Raw genomic sequence first — 21,285 nt, forward strand, 5'->3', positions numbered from 1 at the left:
TCGTTGATTAAGATCATCTTGCAGAATGGTCATGAACCATTGTCATGTGGCCTTGCTTTCAGTACCAATTACTGCCCATGCTATTGGATACATTTGGTTGTTTGCATCTTTAGCAACAACTACCAAAAGTCGACCTTTACAAATTCCTTTTAGAAAACACCCATCCAGCCCTATACATCTTTTGCATCCTTGTTGGAAACCCTTTTTCAAAGCATCAAAACATATATAAAAATAGTGAAATTGTTTCATACCATTTTCTGAATCTGTAAGCTTCACAACACAAGTGCTACTAGGATTTGTTTGGAGTAATACATCCTTGTAGTCTAGGATTCTGTTAAATTCTGCCACATGATCCCCCATAATTTTCTTTAAACAATTTTTCTTGTTTTTAAACAAACTGTCTTGCCTACATAAACATTCAACTCTTTCCTCACCAAATCTTGTATTTCCCACCCTTTTATACTATGTTGAAAAATAATCTTATCTTTCAGATACTTACATAAAGTTTACTTTGAATTACATAAAAAATTATCGTTGGTCCTGGTACATCAGTGCCTTGGGTTGTAGGTCTTGATAGTGAAGTTTTCACTCCTCCCTTACTTGCTTGCATACAACAGTCATTGGACAATCATTTTTACACTTGACCCTTACTATAGTACTCTCATTCACATACTTGCCTAACTCAACTCTTTTTTATAGCATATTTTGTAATTGCCTCTCTAAATTCCTTTAAACTTTCAAATACCAAACCACACTGCCATATTACAACATCACAAGTAGAATTATAATCACTCTATTACTCTCCCCCCCCCCCCCCCCCCCCCCCCCCCNATCAGAATCAAGTTGTTCTTCATCACTTTGAAAACTATCACAATCAGAACTGTCATAGTATGGCTCATCCTCTGTTAGCTTACCCTTGAATTTTTTTTTGCCTTTTTCTATATCTTCATATCCTTCATCAAGTCCAACTTCACTCTCCTACTTTCTCTAAACTTTCTCACATCTTCCTTCACAATCATCAACTCCTCATGCACATCACTTTCATAGTCAATAAATTGGTCAGAACAAATAAAATCATTGTCTATATCTTCCTCTGCATTTTCTTGGGCACTTGATTCAACTTCTTCTTGAATAGAAGGTTCAGTTTCTTGTTGGACAAAAGGCTCAACTTCTTCTTCGGTATCAGTCCAATCTATTGAAGAATAACCATTTCTTATTGGACATCTGCAACCCCATCATTCTCAACTCTTTCACTAGATGAAAAGGTAAAAGAGGAACCTAATCCTAGATCTGAATTTTTTGGTTGTGCAGTTAAAGAACCATCAAATTTTCCATGTGCATTAAAAGACTCACCAACTTGACTTAAAGATTGACTAATTTGGCCTTCAGTGGAACCCATATCCTCTAGAATAGAGTCATGACACACACAAATATCTATTGTGTCCCCATCATGCATAAATAATGCAATATTACAAATGTCTATGTCATTTTTCAATTCCGCCAGATCACCCCCTAGAGATGGAACTGCATAAGTTTTTTCTAACTTACTAATCCCAAAAGACTTAGCATAATATGAAGTTCAGGAATTGATAAATGATCTTCATCCACGTTTTGTACATATTCAACCTTACCCCCAACATATACTGGACCTACCTCACTCACCAAGATACCCCTAAATTTAAACCTTAAATTGAGGTACTTAGTAGCCATAGTGTCAACCTATAACCACAATAATAATCAATATATTGTACAAGGCAATAACAGTAAAATAGAGGCAACAACACCAAAACATAGACAACAACAGCAAAACAGAGGCAACAAACCCAAAATATTTATTTTACTCATAAGCATACAATTATACAAGGAAATTTCAATAAAATTATAATATTTAACAATACAAAAACATAATAGATGAATTGTAACCCTAAAACCCCTAAAATATTGATTTTACTCAACAACATACAAATCTACATAAGAAAATTACAAAAAAACCCCAACATTTAACAATACCAAGATAGAATATTGAAATCAAAACCCTTAAATTTTAATTTTACTAAAAAGCCCTAATTTTTTTACCTAATTACCAGAAACCCTAATACTCATGCATGCATAATCTAAACAAGTTCATAATAATACATTCATTAAGTGAAAATTCTAGTTGAAAACTATTAAACCCCTAATTGAAAGATCAATCGAAAACTATGACGAAACCCTAGTCGAAGAATATGGCGTAACCTTAAATGAAAAATATGGTAAAATATAAATGAAGAAGTAAAGAAAACAAATAATAACACATTATAAGAGTGGATGATCACCTACTTGGTAAGAATGTCAGACAAGATCGAAAGAAAATTGACCAAACGCTTCACGAAATCGAGCAAGAACTTCACGTCTAAGAACTGCAACTGACCCAAATCCAGAAAGAGTTTCACGAAATCTACCCTTTACTCCGTCGATTACACTTCTTAGTGAGCCAAAAGGTTTGAAATCTGCCATTTACTCTGTCGATTACACTTCTTAGAGAGAAGATTAGTCTTGAAGCTTTGAGCTTAGTGAGAAGTTTTAAGAAGTTTGACATTTATATATCTAGGTGGCTAATATTTATCCAACTGAAAATCCACATCACCACTTTTGTCAACATGTCATGCGCGTGTAGACACTATTGGAGTGATCGGACCATACATGTGCACGTGATGGAGGAATAAACAAGTTCAGGGGGGTAATTATAACGAAATATAATTTAGGTGTACACTGAATAAAAAGCTTCAAGTTCAGAAGGGTAATGAACACTTTTACCTATTTTAATGTATCGTATGCTTCATCACTTTCAAGTATCTGAGTCAGAGTTTCAATTTTTTTGAAGTTCGATTTTAGGGTTTAATTTGTTTGATTTTTTTCTTTCTCCAAACCATTCTAATGGTTGACAATTTACAAAATAGTATGATTCTTGTTAAAAGTATTTCACATTAACAATAATTTTTCAATTTAAGCATTTTTTATTCGTTTGTTTTCATTAACTATTTTTGAATGATTGCAAGGTTTAAATCTTCATCCGCCAACATTCAAACCGAAAATAGATCTAAGGATAGAAATAACCCAATTAAAATGGCAGAATTATGCTAAACTTGAATTAACATATTAGACACACAACTAAACTCAAATACACACGTTTAGTGCAACAATGCGCGATGGAGTCTAACGTACATGTTTGGTTCATGAAGATACATACATACTTAATAAGATATACTAATAAAAACTAGATACATATAATCATATCTCAATTATGTACCAAATATATCAATTGGGCCTTCCGACTTTCTAATTGTATCTGCCGATCCAGGCGGTTTCTCCGTCGTTGATACGATCTCCGAAGTGACCAAATCCAACGACGCTCGTGTTATTGGCCATTTGAAAAAGAACAAAAAACTCGAAACTTGAAGATACAAAGGAAGGAATTGATGAAGAAGATGAAGTTTACAATTTCAGAATTATTATGCTTTATGATTTTGATATTTTAGGAAAAATGATAAGAGTTGATACGAAAGGATCCTCTAAATCTGTTTTGGTTGTTAATTACTCATCATTAACTCCTTTAATTAAGAAAATAAGTTACACCCTTTAATGCAAAAGTAATAAATAACGTATCTCGCCTATTAAATTTGATGGATACATGTGTCTGACGAGTCATGATATATGTATCCAAATACGAAAAAATAATATAGAAAGTAATATAAAAAACTATCGGGAATCCTAGTAATTAGGATCTAAAGTAGTGAGATTTATGTAGTTTGCCCTAATTTTATATGTGGTATAAAATCTCTCAATTAATATTTCAAGAAAAAAATAATCTTTTCCCTACTTTCAACAAAATTAACTTATTTTATTAGTTTATTACTAAATATATTATCTTTTAATTGTAGACATTTTCTATCTAAAACTCTGTATAGTGTCAAGTAAAACTAAAATCAAAAGTTATGGAGACTGTTTGAATCGATTTATTTTAAGTATATTAATATCAAATAGTTTCTTGAGAAAAGGATTTGATATGCCCCTTAATTTTGTTGTTTAAAATTGATATGTTCTTTATATTAGGAAAAAAGACCCCTTCTTAGAACTACCAATGCCCCCAACCCCAAACATAAATCCAGCCTCCGACACTTTCTCCTAAGCCACCATAGCCTCCGGACGATCAAATAGCCATGGAGGAAGACCTTCCTCCCATCAAAAAATTCTTTAAGGAAATCTTACAAGACAAAAATAAGGGTCTGAATAAAATTTATTTAGACCAAGCCAAAGAACAAAACACCTCAGTGGGGGTCGATCCAAGCGACTAAATCCCCCTATCAAGGAAGGAAAAGGCAAGAATCTACCTCTCGTGGAAACACTCAGTGACCATCAAGCTGATAGAGAAAAAAAAGTATCACACAAATACCTAAAAAATAAGCTCACTGAACTATGGAAACCCACCAAAGGACTTACTCTAATCGACTTGAGATGGGATATTTTCATAGCAAAATTCAGTTTGCTCAAAAACATGCAAAGAGCACTACAAGAGTGACCATGGTTCATATTGGGAAACATCGTATCGGTAAGGAAATGGGAACCAAACTTCGTCCCATAAGAGTCTACCATTTCTCACAATGCCATTTGGATTAAACTTTCCCAATTACCAATTGAGTTCTATGACAGAATCATACTTGAAAAGATTGGTAGGAAGTTATGTGCACTCCTAAAAATTGGCACTTGCACTTCCGCCACACTAGAGCACGTTATGCAAGAATATGCATCCAAGTCCCAATAGGCGTACTGGTAAAAAACGATTAAAATTGACAGCCAATTCAGGAGGTATTGTACGAAGGAGAAGGAACATTATGTACTGGGTGTGGGTGAATTGGTTTAGAGGGAAGAGAACACATAGTCACAGGAAAAATTATTCGGTGTCAAGTCAGGTAAATTCTACAACCCTCTCCAATAAATTCTAACCATTGTACTTGCTCATTTAAGTATTCTACTAATGAATCCTTAGGTAAACATAAACAATGGATAGAATCGAAAAACAACAACAAAGCAGCAATAATAAAGAGCTCAAGTACCTTGAACTCAAAAAGAGGCAAAAGCATTTATGAGGATGGTCCACACCTGAAAGAAAATGCGTCTTCTGCAAAAGGAATGGATTCCCTCAACAAAAATACCCTTCCCTCTCCACATTAACTACTAAGGACCCCACTACTAATATTAACTCAGTTATTGTCTCTAAAGCCATGAGAGACTCTGCATCTCCCTCGAGGGAGAAGGCAATCGTCGCTACTCGTAACAAGTACCCTCTCTCCACTGCGAGAAGTAATCATCATAATCGCAGTTCAAATGCGACCATGGACATCGCGTCAATTAACTACAACACTCCAATAATCTCAGTCCAGATGTGACCATGGACATCACGTCACTAATAGACATAAGAAATATGAAAATGAATAAAAAATAACTTTAACCGTAGACATACTTCACAACATTATAAGGGAGATATCGATATGATAAAGTATGGAATAATCAGCTGACATCCTAATGCCCTTCAAAGCGGGTCTTCCTCATTCAATAATTTGCAAGTTTTACAAAAATTCGTGTGGTATAAAAAAAGAATTTTACTTTAACATACCTTAAATATGAACTTAAATAACTTGAGATAGATAATCAATTTTCTTTCGATAATCTAGCATAACGTCGATATATTTGTTTCTTCCGCAAAATCCTTCTAGAGTTCCATTCATATATATCTAGAAGCACATTTCATGTCTCTTATGTTCTCTAAAGCTTAATTAATTTAATACTTATTATAGATTTATTATATTGTTATATGTTATAAATAAAAAATATCGCTAATTTCCTTATTATTGAAACGTACTCATCGACAATTTTTTGCAATAAAAAATGGAATCAAATCAACCCACCTAGCCCCAAATTTGAGAAGGGTACCTTAGCATCAATCATAATTCCCTTAAACCCCTTGAAGGTATATAGGAGAAAACCAAGACTTACTTGAGCACAACTTTCAGATGGACTAACCTTCCATTTTTGATGTTCTTCTTCTAAGCAGCTGCTTCTCTACAGTGCTACTTGCTAAAATGGTTTCTTCAATTGCCACTAAAATCCCACTTTGCCTACACTCATCAACCCTCAATCACAACTCAAATGTTGTTCAACCCATTTCCCTCAAAACCCTTTTTCTTCCTCCCCTTTACAGTCCCAAAACGCTGACTACTCTTTACCCCAAGATCCAAGCAGCTTCCAAATCCCAAAATTCAGCTATTTTAACCTGTTCTTGGAAACCCCAGAAGGGAATTTCCAAGTTTTTCAGTGAAAAGTTTGTTTTTTTACTTGTTGGGTCATTCTTGTTTATGGGTATAAGGGCTAAACGTGTATTCTCATTGCCACAACCAGTTCAAGGAAGTAGTGTTGTTGAGACCCAAGAAGGAGATAGTGAGGAAGAAGTGATGTGTATGAAGTTGTTGGAGAAGAATCCGAAAGATGTTGATGTTTTGAAGACTATTGTTAATGTGAAGATGAGGAAAGGGAAGACTAAAGAGGCTTTGAAGTATGTGGAGAAGCTGATTGAGGTTCAGCCTAGAGAAATGGAGTGGAGGCTTTTGGAGGCTCTTTGTTATGAGATGATGGGGCAGTTAAGTAAGGCTAAGAGGTTGTTTAAGGAGATTTTGAAGCAGAAGCCTCTCTTGCTTAGAGCATTGCATGTATGGTTCCTAAACCCTGTTGTGTTTTAATGGAATTTCTATTGAGATATCCTTAGATGCTTCCTTTTTTTGGTGTGTGTGTTTATACACTCGTTTATATTGCATTAACACCATGTGTGAGTTGAGGAGGATTAGATAATATTTGTCTTAACTTTTGAGTAATTCTTGTTAATGGTTGTTGTTAATGATATTGGATGTGCTTATAAAACATTGTTGAGTGTAAAAACACTAGAGGTCATGTAAATATCTTGTTGTATAGAACTTGTGCATTAAGACACTGAATGGCAGACCTAACAACCACTATGTGTTTTTTATTCCTTTTCTTATTGTTTGTTGTGATGTATGCTGGTTTGACTCGAGTCAATGATTCGTTTAGTTGTGATATTTTGTGACTGTCAAAATGTCAATAACCTAGTACTTATTTGGATATCTGTCTTATGGTTTGAAGGTTGAACATGGATTCTCGAATCTAAATTATGTGAAAGTTTCTGCTCTCTCATGATAGATGTTGGATATGATATCCATTTTCTTTATCAAGTCAATGGCATAGTGACGGTCACCATATCATTAGTTATCCAGATAGTAATTGAGCAATGCATTATTGTGAATTGATATTCTGTAAACACTGAGAAGAAGGATCATGTAGCTGGCTGGAATGCCTTGGTCTATACAGTTTTACATGACTAAAAAATGCAGGTCTAAATGCCTTGGTCTAGACTGTTTTACATGACTCAAGAAAAAATCCAGGTTTTGTTCTTATCTGAACTTGTAAAATTCACCAGTAACTACATTTGAAGCCCAAGAAATTTGGTAAAGTTTGTGTAAAAAGCTGTTTTCAAATGGGTAACCATGCAATAGCTGAAAATCCTGTCTCTCTGTTGATTTTTCAAGTCACCTTTGTTGACTTCTTGTTCTATGGATGTGGCAATACTTGGTTCCCATTGATGTGGTATTTAGTGGACTTTGTGTTTGATAAACTGAGGACTGATAAGGAATCATTGCTCCAGAAGCCCGTTGGCTTTACTGGCGGTGCTAACCATGTTCTTTCTGAACACTAGGGGTACTACCTGGTGTAATGAAAAATCAATGCTCAAGAAACACATGATGAATTATTTTAGAATTGTGCACTTGTATGAAGTCTATCATGATGTTTCATATAAGGTAAGCTTTGACGCATTGTTATTAAAATTCAGATCAAGCTTCCTTGAGGGGAGCAGTTCTACATTTGTCAGTTAATCTATAGTGTTATCTAACTTTGGATCCTTAGGGTTTACTATGCCTTCAAATTGTTGTTTCTTGTATAACTTTAGGCTATTCAGTTATATACTTGCAGTGGATGCCAATCTGAGATGAGAATATTTTGAGTTCAGTTATGTCATTTTCAAAATACCATTCCTATTGGAATGAAGAAGCAATTCTTTGAAGGATAGCTACAAATTTTCAGCGTGGAGGAGGAGAATAATTTAAGTGCAAACATATATATCTAAGCGGTGAACTTTGTAAGTAATCAAAATCAATAATGTATCTATATTAAGTGATGACACTAATCAATTTGATGCATCCTGGATATGAGTATGATGTGTGTCAGAAATAGTGGTCAAATTTTAGGTAGCCTTTTGTGTATTTCGAATCACCACTATGTCCTACGTGTTTGTCACTGGTATGTCCAGATCAAGGAGGAGTCCAGGCAACAAAGAACAGGTGTCATGCTGTTTCTGATTTCTTCACTATTTTCTCTTCACATCTATAATTGAATGGGCATGCAATTTTAGGGAATGAGTTCGAATATTTTGCTTATGTTTGCTTGACCCATTTTCTTTCGTTTGCCACTAGTAACTTGTTATGCTTGCTATGAACATTTCATTAGAAGTAGAAATATCCCTTCTCAATCATTATAAGCCTTTGCTTATTAAGCTTGTCTATTGAATTGTTCCAGGGTTTAGCTATGGTGATGCACAAAAACTTTGAAGGTCCCACTGTATTCGAGATGCTAAATGGTGCTCTAGAAGTTGCTCGCCAGGAAAAAAAAGTCAATGAGGAAAGAAACATAAAAATATTAGTCGCACAAATGCATGTTGTTAAGGTAATGGCTTGAAGTACACCTGCTAAATCTGATTTCTTTAGTGTGACATTTATCTGTTACATCAAAAGGAGTTACTCAACTCTCATGAGGGGCCATGTAAATCATGATATCCTCCCACTATTAGCATATGTTTTGTAGCTTGTCTGCTGTAACATCTTGTGCCTAAGTCGATGCATTAAGTGTAACAGAGATGTCTACCTTGTTTGCTTTATAATGATACTATTGGATATCCCTAGAGTCTGATGTAACATTGATGTACAGATTGGAAGAGAGGCAGTGTAGTTGGGTAAATGGTGAAAGTCTGGCCACTTGCATGATGGTCTTGTTTTGCGGGTAATAGGTTGTCCGAGCATGTTGCCTTTTCTAAGTTAAAGAGGTTGTTTTTGTCAGTGAAGGTCATGATAGCACCAATTCTCATCCTCATGGTCAATGTTTTGATGGTTAGAGGACCCAGTTCCAGCTAGTTCAGCCTAGTTCTCCTCTCTTACATTCATTCACGTCTTGCAGGGTGAGTTAGAAGAGGCCTTACAGAAGTTTAAACTTCTTGTCCAAGAGAACCCGAGAGACTTCAGGCCTTATCTGTGCCAGGTATTTGTGTTCTGTTTTTTCCACAGCATATTACTTTATAAGCTTCAGTTGTTCTTGAATTGTAAGCTTTCGAAAAGGATATGTTAAGAATAAGCAAATTGTAGCTCTGTTAATCAGCTTAAACTTTTGGCTAAATGTTCGTGCATCCTTGTATACTCGAGTGGCCCACTGTAATACTTTAGAGCTTTTGATAATTGATCTTGTAATTTGATCAAGGTTGGAGATTGAACCAAGGTTCACATATTATGAGATTTGGTAATACACTAATACTGAGAAGAATGGTGATAAAATGCTGTTTAATATGTACTCTATGCAATGCTTGATATACTCTGGATTAGATTCTAAGTCACTGATAAACATGGTCTCAGGCAACAAAAGATTTTAGTAATTAAATGGATGGCAAAGCAAGTTTATTGCATAGTGAGGAAAGGCGGATGCATGGTTAAGCAATAACCATGTGTCATGCATATGCAGCAAGATTTGCTCTCGAGTGTAATTAATTCCTATTCATGTGATGATGCATGTTTTCTAAAAGCTTAATGTTGGGGCAGTCAACCCCATATATCTTTGTTCTTGAATCTTTCTGTGTTTGGTACTTGGTGACAGGGAATAGTCTACAGTTTGTTGGACAAGAAGAAAGAAGCCGATGAACAGTTTGAGATTTATCGAAGTCTTGTACCCAAAGAATTTCCTCAGAGAGGTTTCCTTGATGATGTTGTGTTGGCTGCAAAGACAGAAACTAGGGAACAACTTGAGAAGGAGTTCAAGAATGAATTCTCTTACAAGACATGAGAAGTCATGCCCAATTATCACATTTTCAACTAGGTCATGACTGGATGGTTAAGGGTGTATGGAGGGGGTGGTCAGAGGGTAGGATAGAATTTAAAACACTGCTAATGTAGACATACAATATAGTTGAAATATGAAGTTTAGTCTCCCTTGGAAGAGGAGTGAAGTTCTAGGACAGTACATTTTTGTGTTATCTCTTCTGTTGATATTTCTTGTTTTTTGGTAATAGAGAAATCCCCGAGGTCAGCTGGCAGTTCTAAATTCGATGGATAATTGATCCGCTCCTCTTAACTCTCTCCAGTTAAACCTACATTTCACTTGTCGCGCTCGTACCATTTGATCAGAGCTATGCTCTCTGAGGGTAAAATAATTCTTAGTTTGTCTCTATAAATAAGAAAGCAGGAGTTCTCAAATATGCTCATCCATTCTTGTATTAATAAAATTACTAGAGATGGTGTTACAATATAATGTGCATATTTTTTTAATAACAATTAAATAAATTGCTCAATTTAAATACAGCTCCCTACAAACTTGGGTATTTTTTTGATATAAAGAACAATATAGTAATCTAGACATGCTATAAAATTTATGACAAGGTTTTCTCAAGGATTATTAAAGCATGAATATCATGGAGTATGTTCATGATTTCATAGCTTCACTCTTCAGTTATAGCTAATTTTGATATGTTTTTACACTTGAGTCGAGTATCTATAGGAAATATTGATTCATGAGAAACGTGAATTGTTTTAGCCACTATGGTATTACATGGGATTGAAACCAACAAAAAATTGATATGTTTATCGCCCACCGTGGGGCTCGAACCCACGACCACAAGGTTAAGAGCCTTGCGCTCTACCAACTGAGCTAGACGGGCATTTGTGATTCACCCATTGTTATACATTTACTTAGTATATTCTCATGGTAAACAACATTACACATATTGTAGGTGTGTTCTAGATATTTAAAAATAAACACATTACAAAGGTTGCATATAGGAATTCGCTGCTAACAACACCATCATATGTAATCTCAGTAGCATGATAACTCTAGTTTAAGCAATTTAGTCACAACTGAGTACTCAATGGTTGCCAATGAGGAAAATTATGTAACAAATAGGATACTCGTGCAGCTTCAATGTTCCAACGCCACTGGTATTGATGGACTCAACCTGCTATCCTGTCTTCAGTATCAAATGCAATAACACAGTTGTTAGAACAAGAAAGAGAGACAACAACAAGAGATTTGTGACTCGTGTACTATAGATGGTTGGTTACATGGTGGAGAACTGATAGTTAATCATTTAGATCATTGTCTCTCTTTTATCTTTTTCAAGAGAATCATGTGAAGATATAGATGTAACGTAACAATCACAGTTTCTTATATAGGCCATAAAGCAGATTTGCAAGAAAACTTTCATTTTGTCTAAAGTAGTCTTAGAATGAAAGAAGTAGTTTTGGAGAGTCCAAGCAACATAGCTAGTAATAATAGAGTATTTTAACCGTCAAACTCTAACTGCTCAATAGACTCCATAACTACTTCACTTTATTAATTAGTGTATCACCTTTGAGTAAATCCTAGTAGTTGAAAAAGAGAATGTCCATATATAATCAATCACCTTTGAGGTAGATGAAAGGGTACCTTTGAGTCAACAGAGCAAGTCTGAGGTTGTCGTACTATGTATATTTGATCACCATGACTGTTTACACGATAAATATCCTGATTGCGGTGCCAAGTCCACAACGCATGAGTTGAATTTACCATCTGCATCAGTATGAATGGAGAAGAAGAGAGTGTTGAACGAAAAATAAAGATCAATGATAATGGTAATGAAGACGAAGGACTAAGTTAAGAGTGTCGACATGTCTATGGATCAGATGATAAAACACCTAAGCAACGCGATGACTTGTTTTTGTTGCATATGTTTCCTTTCAATAACTGCCTCTAGAATAAGAAAAGTAAGTAATACAGTTGAAGCTCTGGCTAATTTATACCTCCAGTATCCCGTGCCCGAAGCTGCTCTCTCTATATGCACTCCATTCTGGTTGTCTATCCCAGCAAAATTTTCCTTTGGCAGGTCCACTGCTAAAGTTCATGTGACATACACCTCCAAATTCTGGAATGTTGTCACCTGGTGAAGGACATTTACCAGGATCATCTGCATGATCAGCGTCGACTTTCTCAATATTACCACCATCTCCGACTGTTATGTAAACAGGACCACATGGATCCAAAGTATAGTTGTAGACTCGATTCATTCGCTCATATGCATGTACCTGAGATAAGTCCTAATTGAAATTTTCTCAATCATTAATAGCCAGGATTAGGAGTATATTTCAACTTACATGACCGGAGAAAACTATATCAACGCGATATGTATATAGCATTTCTTCCATTTCCTGCCTCATGCACTCAAATTCTTGGTAGTGCGATGAATAGCTATTGTACCAAGGAGAATGCCATGCAGCCACCAGCCAAGGAGTCACGCCACGATCTACTTTTTCCAGATCATGCTGAAGCCAAGAATACTGAGCACCTGATATCAGTTTTTAAAAAAATACATCATTTAGTAAGATCAGTAGGCGATAAGCTCACATATTTGCAGCATTATCTTTCTTTATGCAAGTATACCTCAAATATTAGAAGTTAACACGCAGTGAATTAAGCAATTTAATCACTTACTCGTCTGATTATAGTCTACGTAGGCTCCTAGCATGATGAAATGGATTCCTCCGGCATTAAAAGAGTAGTAAAGGTTACTATTAGAGCCAGATTCCTTTGAAGGAACAGAATATCTTGTCAAATACGATTGGAATGTGAGCCCTGCTGCTTGAGGTTCGATCTCATGGTTTCCTTCGATAACCATCATTGGAACTCTTGAGATTAACGGCTCCATAAACCTGAAACTCCAGTTTATTCAATTCAAACTTCTTTTCCGAAAGCTTTTAAGTTTCTTTTCCGATTTCTAACAGTTCATTTTTCTGTCTCATAGGCATATGTAATATGATGTTTACAAGTAGATTGTGATTTATAACCACAATGTATCTATTTGATGAGCACTCGGTGAATAGTGTAACTAACATCAACACGAGCCTCACACCTGAAACAAACGATTGCATAGAGCTAAAAGGTTTTAAAAGACGAAGGAGATTAGTTATGTGAGGAAAAGAATAGATGACCTTCCCCATCCATCCCATCGAGGTTGAAATGTTTCTCTTATCGGTGCATCTGGAAACTGACAAGAATAGCATGAAGCTCCTTTACCACCAGTGGTAAGGTATTGATTCGCGTAAGTTAAATCTCCAACCATCAATATCATGGAAGGATCATTCATTATGAGATGATCAATGGTTGTGGTTGTATTGCTTGTAAGACCTAAGTCGCCAACAACTGCTATTCGCCGTGGATACTTGTTAGGTGCAGGCAATGGAAAGGTCTCAAATTCAAGTTCATCACTCATTGCTGCTAAAGAACTATCACCACACTTGTAGTAATACTTTGTTTCAGGTTCAAGACCTACAGAAGAAAAGAAGAGTAACTTCATTGCAACATATGTATCAAAGACTCGTAATTCAGAGGCAACCAGAGCCATGTACACATATATTCAGTTTCCAGTATATATACTAACAGAACTAAGAATAGTGAAAACATTTGCAAAAATGTGTTCTTTTCATCGACATGGATCTCAGTTTGAATCAGGAAAACAGAAAAAGAAGACAAATGAGCCAAGGGAACATATGAAGAGACTCAATGCAGATAACCTTACCATCAATCTTCACATGATGAATGATGCCAGAAGTGTAGTTCCATAGTCCTTCAAATGGATACAATTGACTATAAACTATGGAAGCTCCATTTTGCATCATTGTGTACTTCCCACTTTCCTTCCCATACCATACCTCACTTGCCACTGTTTTTGGATCGTGTGGAGTCACATTTAGACCAATCTGAGCTTCACCTAAAAGCAATCACAAACTACTTTATAACAACTTCAACACAATTCCTATATTGCAATTAGTATACATCTTGATCTAAGATCTCTCAAAACCCATGGAAAGAATATAATAGAACTTGACCAAAGGAAACCAACATAAAAGGAAAATAGCATACAACCATTCCAGAACCAAAAAGCCAAAAGCAACCATACAACAAACATTAATAAATCTAAGTTGTATGTAATGACAGTGTAAAATGTGTACATGCTCCAGTCAGGGAGGATCTAGGAGGGGGCGAGGGTGTTCATCCGAACCCCAACAACAACATACCTAGTATAGTTTCACTTAGTGTGGTCTGAGGAGGGTAGAGTGTACACAAACCTTATCTCTACCTCAGTGCTGAGGTAGAGAGGCTGTTTTCGATACATCCCGACTCAAGGCAAAATCAGTCTTGGAAAAGGCATAATGAAAGTACAATAGACAATAGATAGTAACAAAAACAACAAACAGGAACAAAATAGTTCTAAAACAAAATACTACAACTAAAAATCTACACGAAATAATATATAGATTTTGAATCCCCTGAACACAAGACTAGAGGTTGGCTAAGTGGTTTAGCGGATTCAAAATTCACCTCGAGGTTCTAGCAGTTTATCCGCCCTCTTACATGTTTAGTGCAAAACATTTACCTTAAATTTACTTTAAGTAACCAGATTGCATAAACACTATTACATGTATTAAAGGTTAACTCATTAAGGGGTGTGTGGCAGAGTGTATTAGATAAAATAATGCATGAATTAGCTTTGTGTATTACTAGTACCTTGTTTAGTATTCTTTTTCAATCAATATATAACTAACACCTATTAGTAATGCAAGGGGCTTTAATGCATGAATTAGCATGGTTAAAGACCCAATTACTCCTTGAAACCTTTTTTTTTATATATTTTTTCCACCATAAAAAATTATGCAATGCATGTTATTTATAACACACCAAACCAAACAATGCATAAGAAATAATCTCTGCATAATTAGTGCAAGCATAACTAATACAAACATTACTAATACATTATATTTAGTATTATTCTTATACACCCTATCAAACGACCTGTGAGTACTTTGAAATTTGACCAATTAAATCCATCTAAGTGAAAATAGTGATATCTGAATTTGTATACAATTCCTTGATCTTGGAATATTCCCCTAAGATACTATTCGAATTTGTATACATTGTTCCTTGATCTGGGAATATTCCCCTATGATTTGAAGTTTATATAGCAAATTAGTAATCTCAAGTTATTTTACTATCTTGATCTTAATTTGTTTGTCCGACTTTTCCTTTTAATGACATCAAAAAAGATGGTCTCTTTACCTTTTTTGTAACTCTTTAATTCTAACTTTCCACACTAATACTTAAACTCTGTGCAAAATCAAATCATTCAAACAAATTTTGTTTGAAAGGAATATTAAGTATACATGATATGAGCAAAAATTACTAGCTTAAAACACTGGATCTGCCACTGCCCACTAGCAATTAAGTGATGTGAACAAGATTTAAGAGCTAGACATTATTTTTCTTCTACTCAAAGACAAAATTAGACATAAAAGGAAATCTCAATAACTCAGTTGATTGACTAATTGAACTTTCAATTTTTCATTTTACCTTACAAGTAAGCCCTTATCCCCACACCCAATATTTTTCTTCAAAAAAACACAAAATATAGAAGAGTAACAAGATGATATACCAGTGATCCAAGAAATCCACATTGAAGATGAAGAAGTTGACAAAGCAAGAGCAATTTGTTCTGGAAAAAATGAAGTTACATTCCTCTTAAGCCTTGGATGATCCATTGGCAAATCATCACTTCCTTTATGCAATAAAGGATCAAATCTATGAGTTAGTGGCTTAAATGGTCCATCCAATGTTGTTGGTACTCTCTTAGCAACTATAATTACAACAAAAAATTGTAACCAAAGTGTAGTACAAATTTTCTTCATCTCTCAAAACTAGAATTTAGTTTAACAAAGCATTCATGTGTTTCTTAAGTTGGTTGGAACACTTGAGCCATGAGCACAATTTGGATAATTTATTTTTTGTCTTTATCCATCGTAATTTTGTTAGGGTTTTGCCCTGATTTTCTTATTTTATTTGAATTTTATTTTTTCTTAAAAGAAAAGACAAAACATTACCATAAATGTTTTTTACTTTTTATGAATGGAAAATGTATTTTTCTTCCATATTTGGTTTATTCTTTCCTTAGAGAAAAAATATGGAATCCTATAAATAAATTGAAGATTCATATTCTCATACCAAAACACAATAGAATATGAGAGATTTTCTCCTAAACATATTTATATTATTTTTTAATATCAGTTTTCAATATGTAAGTCGCTTGACCAAATCATATTAATAATATATCTTTAGTATGTTTTTATTTGTCGTTTGATTTGTCAATCATATGATTTGCAATTATAAGCTTACGCATAACACCTCAATTACTTTCGAACCCAACAAATTTTAGATTTCGTGCATCTTGACTAATTTCACGCAATATATGTCACTTTCCATCAGCAAACAAATATCAAGTAACTCTATCCACTATGACTAGGATAATTATGAAGAATTACCAAATATTTTTTGTCTCCACTTAAAAATTAAACTCAAAACTTCATAATTCTCAACTACTTCATTGACCGCTAAACCACGACTTGAATGATTTATCTATCATAGTTAATAGCGATCCTCACTAATACTCATTATCAATCACTACTGTTTACTACTCCCTCTGTCCTCTTTAACTTGTCCAATTTTGACATTTTACTTGTCCCTTTTTATTTGTCATTTTTCAAGAAAAGATAATATTCTCTTAGTCTCTAATTACTTGTCTATTTTTTTTTTAGTTGTTCCTAATTTCTTGCCCATTTTGACAAATCAAGAAAGAACAATTTTTTTTACCTATTATACCCTCAATTAATTACTTTGAAAAATGTAGAACTTCTTGAAAATCTTAAGTTTTTAATTCATCAACTTCATAATTATTATGGGTACAATAGCAAACTCACTATATCAATTATTATTTTCTTATTATGTGTGTCAATTCAAAAGTGGTCAAGTAACAGAGCAAGTATTTTTTTTTTACATATTATACCCTCAATTTATTTAGAGAGTGAATGTTTTTGAAAAAGATAGAACCTCCCTTTAATGAGTAAATTAATTTTAATATTTTATCAATTAATATGTATAAAATGGTAAACTTACTATATTAATTATTTTTTTTAATAACTAAGTAAATTGGAACAGAAAGAGTACTTTTATTTGACACCATCGGATACCACATATTTCGACCGCCATTATCATTGATATTATCCTCCATCATATAACCTTTTTAAAATATTCTTTTATATTTCACTTCGTTCGGATTACTTGTTCCATTTTAACTTGTCATATCTATTAATAAAATAATAATTAATATAATAAATTTATTATTTTACACTTAGTAATTGATAGATTCCAAACATATTTATACTATATTTTTTAAAGATATGAATTCAAAGTTAATAAATTGAGAATATAATAGAAAGGAAAAAAATTATACTTTCTTGGTTTGTCAAAAATGTCAAGTAAAAATAGAAAAATTTGACAAGAAAATCTAAAAAGAGGGAGTATTATGTTAGATTAATTAGTAGTATTTAATATGATTTTTTAAATTACTATATAACTTTTAAATAAAGATAAATTTTATATAAATATATTTTTTTTAAATCTTAATTAACTAATAATTAGATCTTAAATTTCATGTGTATTTAAATTTAAAACATCTTAATTATAACAAGTGTAATATGTGTTCAATTCATCGTTGTAAACTTACGATATTCTAAATAATGACAAGCTAACTCATAATCTACTCGTAGAAAATCAAAAAGGAAGGAAATCGAATAGCCTGCAAATCAAGAAGGCATGGAGATTCAATAAGAAAAGGATTCAAGTAGAACAATACAAATATGGAATGAGTTAATACAAACAAGGAATGAGATATGTTCTGATCCTTCCAACTCTACAAAAAAAAGGAAGGGCATAATCAAAGGATTCAAGAAATCATTGAGCAAGCCAAGAATAAAACCAAGTTGTCAAGAGAAGAAAGGAAAGCAGATCAAAGCCAAAAGTCAAGATGAATTCTCCAGCCAAGCACAGAATCGAGTCATATCTATCAAGAAAGAAAGAATGTGATTTACCATGCACATATCTGATATGGACATGAATCAACAAATCACCTCAATCAAGGGATTCCTCAAATCCTTGATTAAATTATAACTCCCTTGGGTTGTCCTTACAAGAGCACAAGTCTGTTCATATAAATACCCTCTCAGACTTGGGAGTGAAGTACGCACTTCACTTGAACTTATATTGTAATCTTCTTTTATCTTTCATAAAACTTTGTACACCCTTGAGTGAACAATTGAAAAGAAAAGAGAAAGAAAGATCTGAGTGTAGGTTATACAGGTAGAGGTTATGTCTAAGAAGAAGATCTGATTTGCATATCAGACGGGGATCTTAATCGTAACATTCTGTAACACCCAAGTTCTCAACAAGCTCTTAAGAAAACCCTTGTAACCCAAGGAGACTGGACTAGGCACCACATCGGTGATCTGAACCTATATAAAAACACACTGTGTTATTTACTTACTGCAAGTTATTATTACTGTTTATCTTTTTTAGTAACGTGCAGGTGAGTCGACTGACCAGAGTAGGAAGTCGACTGAAGGGAATTTCAATTCACCCCTCCCCCTCTTGACTTTCAATTGCCACCTTAGATTCGTCCATATGTTGATTAACAATTTTGGTCCAATATTAGGAGCCTAAAGCCAAACAGATAATCTAATGTTCCGTTTTAAAAAATAAATATCGTAATATACATTTTTATTAAAAGTTTATATTTTTAGTTTATTTTAAATGCAAAGCCATTAATTATTATTTTATAATTAATTTTTTCTAACAATTTCTTTTCAAGGAAATTTTGTTGTATTTATAGCTTATGAAGTAAAAATATCAATAATGCGAATTTTCAATAAAAAAATATAATATAAAATTTGATTCAAGAATAGTTTGATAAGTTTATATAATAATATCAAACTAGTGTTACGCTTCTGCTTACTGCAATGTTTGAAATCTTAAAAAAGACACTTAAAAAGATAAATTTTAATCTTTTTATAAGCACACAATTAGGGGTGGGCATGGTATGGTATGATATTTTAAAGTTTTGATATCGTAATTTTGGTATTTGATTTTTAAAACATTATATCATTATCATACCAATTTAGTTTGGTATTTTAAAGTTCGATTTCGGTATATTATGATAAATCGGTAGCCATAATTTGTTCAATTTTGACTAATATATACTCATATAATAGAGTATTATGACTTCGATAATTTAAAAAAAAAGTCCCAATTGTATCATACTAACACATTACACATGTAGAAATATATATTCAAAATAAAGTACAAACAACTCCTTTTGTTAATAAATTACATTTCAAATTAAAATAGAGTAGTCAAAGTTTCAACTTCTAAACATTTAGCTAGCGTTTGGCCATAGATTTCTAAATATTCTTGGCAAATATTATTTGGGTGAAATTTCACCATGTGTTTGGCCATAGTATTTGGGAAATATATTTCACTTTTTTAGAAAAATATGATTTATACCCATAAGTTTTAAAAACCATCAAAACTAACCATAAGTTTGTATTACAAGTCAATTGAATCTTCATTGCAACAATAACAAATAGTGTCCATGACACTAGAGCAATGTGGTAGTTTGGAGTGAGTGCAACAAGCATCATTCCATACATCGTGAAGTAGACAAAACACATGACTTTATTACCGTGAGCCGATTGTTCATCATTTTCATCAACAAGCATATCATCATTTAATATTCACTGAATATTTCATCACTACTTTGGTGTTCACGTGAAAAATTATGTAATACGACACAAACAACTACTATAGAGGTTGTTTTGTAAAGGATAAAAGTTTGGGGTAAAATTTCAATTTTCAAAAGATCCCAAATAATGAGATTCGGCCCAAATACTAGAAAAAACTAGTATTTGGGAATTTGGGATATTTGTCAAAAATATTTGCCAAATAATGGCAAATTGTATGGACAAACACTATTTGCCAAACTTTTCCCCAAATATTATTTGGGAAATCTATGGCCAAACGGGCTAGTTATACTAAGACTAGGTTGCATATCTGTTAGTATTTTAATAATAATAATAATAATAATAATATATATATATTTCGATATATTATTTCTAAATATCAAATACCGTATCGAATACCAAAAAAATTAAAATGTATACCATATGTCATACCAAATTAAATACCATAATATCAAAACCATGATATTAAATTTTTTGATATGATATGATAATTCGATATATACCATACCATGTCCACCCTTACACACAACAAAGACTTTGCAGAAAATACTCTAATATGTTTTTTATGCTGCATATTTTAGATACTTTCTTAGTATCTATGGTTAGACCTTCTTATTTTTCCTCATTGTTTTCGTCAAATCTAACAATCATAAATTAGTTATCATTTATCAAAAACTAAAAGTGTTAATTTTAACAAACTCAAAGAATCAAAATTATTTAACGCATATTTAAGAGACTATTTTGAACCTATCCTAAAAAACCAAAACTGTTTTGTGCACTTGGTGAAAGTGATAAAATCTCACTGATGAATGCAATTTATAAAGCTCATTTGACAAAATGAGATTCATAAGCCAACTTCTTTGAGTGAAATTTATTTGCTAAATACAATTTATTTAATAATAATAAAAGAATAAGAACAGTGAAAAAAGAAGAAGATAAATATATTATATGAATAATAATGGGTACTAAATATTACTCCCTCCGTCCCATTTTATATGTCACATTTTTTCTTTGCACTTATATTAAGAAATAATGTAATTTTACCCTTCTACCCTTATTTAATGTTTTCTTAAGTCAACTTTATTAATAAATGACAAGATTAATTAACTATTCTATCAAGGATATAATAGGCAAAATATGATAATTTATACATGAATTTTATAAAATGACAAGTATTGTGGTCCAGCTATTTACAGAAAGGAATGATATATAAAAT

General features: G+C 33.2%; 2 protein-coding genes and 1 non-coding gene across 4 annotated transcripts; 1 reads left to right on the forward strand and 2 right to left on the reverse strand.

Annotated features, from left to right (window-relative positions):
* The first annotated feature begins 6,008 nt into the window (after positions 1-6,008).
* On the forward strand, positions 6,009-10,481 carry LOC125856796 (protein SLOW GREEN 1, chloroplastic-like). Of its 2 annotated transcripts, XM_049536424.1 has the most exons (5): positions 6,009-6,743; positions 8,680-8,826; positions 9,334-9,414; positions 10,021-10,206; positions 10,339-10,362. In XM_049536424.1, exons 1-4 carry the CDS (start codon positions 6,120-6,122, stop codon positions 10,204-10,206), a joined length of 1,038 nt encoding a protein of 345 aa, XP_049392381.1. In that variant the 5' UTR covers positions 6,009-6,119; the 3' UTR covers positions 10,339-10,362. The 2 variants fall into 2 exon arrangements, with proteins under 2 accessions (XP_049392381.1, XP_049392380.1); XM_049536423.1 differs by having other exon boundaries at positions 10,021-10,481.
* Positions 10,482-11,004: 523 nt separating this feature from the next.
* TRNAK-CUU (transfer RNA lysine (anticodon CUU)) lies at positions 11,005-11,077 on the reverse strand. The gene has a single exon. It is a non-coding gene; the product is annotated as a tRNA-Lys (tRNA).
* Positions 11,078-11,114: 37 nt separating this feature from the next.
* LOC125856972 (purple acid phosphatase 23) lies at positions 11,115-16,187 on the reverse strand. Its single transcript, XM_049536634.1, has 8 exons — positions 15,878-16,187; positions 13,967-14,158; positions 13,380-13,716; positions 12,883-13,100; positions 12,546-12,736; positions 12,195-12,476; positions 11,819-11,964; positions 11,115-11,383 (listed from the first exon to the last, which is right to left on the reverse strand). Exons 1-8 carry the CDS (start codon positions 16,128-16,130, stop codon positions 11,335-11,337), a joined length of 1,668 nt encoding a protein of 555 aa, XP_049392591.1. The 5' UTR covers positions 16,131-16,187; the 3' UTR covers positions 11,115-11,334.
* Between the last annotated feature and the right edge of the window lie 5,098 nt (positions 16,188-21,285).

This window comes from Solanum stenotomum, chromosome 2 (assembly GCF_019186545.1).
Source record: "Solanum stenotomum isolate F172 chromosome 2, ASM1918654v1, whole genome shotgun sequence".
Classification (NCBI taxonomy): Eukaryota; Viridiplantae; Streptophyta; class Magnoliopsida; order Solanales; family Solanaceae; genus Solanum; species Solanum stenotomum.

Bases quoted from the DNA above. Each gene is read 5' to 3' on its own strand.
- LOC125856796 (XM_049536423.1), top strand. From the start codon at position 6,120: ATGGTTTCTTCAATTGCCACTAAAATCCCACTTTGCCTACACTCATCA. The intron at 6,744-8,679 runs GTATGGTTCCTA...GAATTGTTCCAG, and splicing joins TCTTGCTTAGAGCATTGCAT to GGTTTAGCTATGGTGATGCA. The intron at 9,415-10,020 runs GTATTTGTGTTC...ACTTGGTGACAG, and splicing joins TCAGGCCTTATCTGTGCCAG to GGAATAGTCTACAGTTTGTT.
- LOC125856972 (XM_049536634.1), bottom strand. From the start codon at position 16,130: ATGAAGAAAATTTGTACTACACTTTGGTTACAATTTTTTGTTGTAATT. The intron at 11,965-12,194 runs GTATAAATTAGC...ATACTGATGCAG, and splicing joins TCGGGCACGGGATACTGGAG to ATGGTAAATTCAACTCATGC. The intron at 11,384-11,818 runs GTGATTGATTAT...TTGATACTGAAG, and splicing joins CCCTTTCATCTACCTCAAAG to ACAGGATAGCAGGTTGAGTC.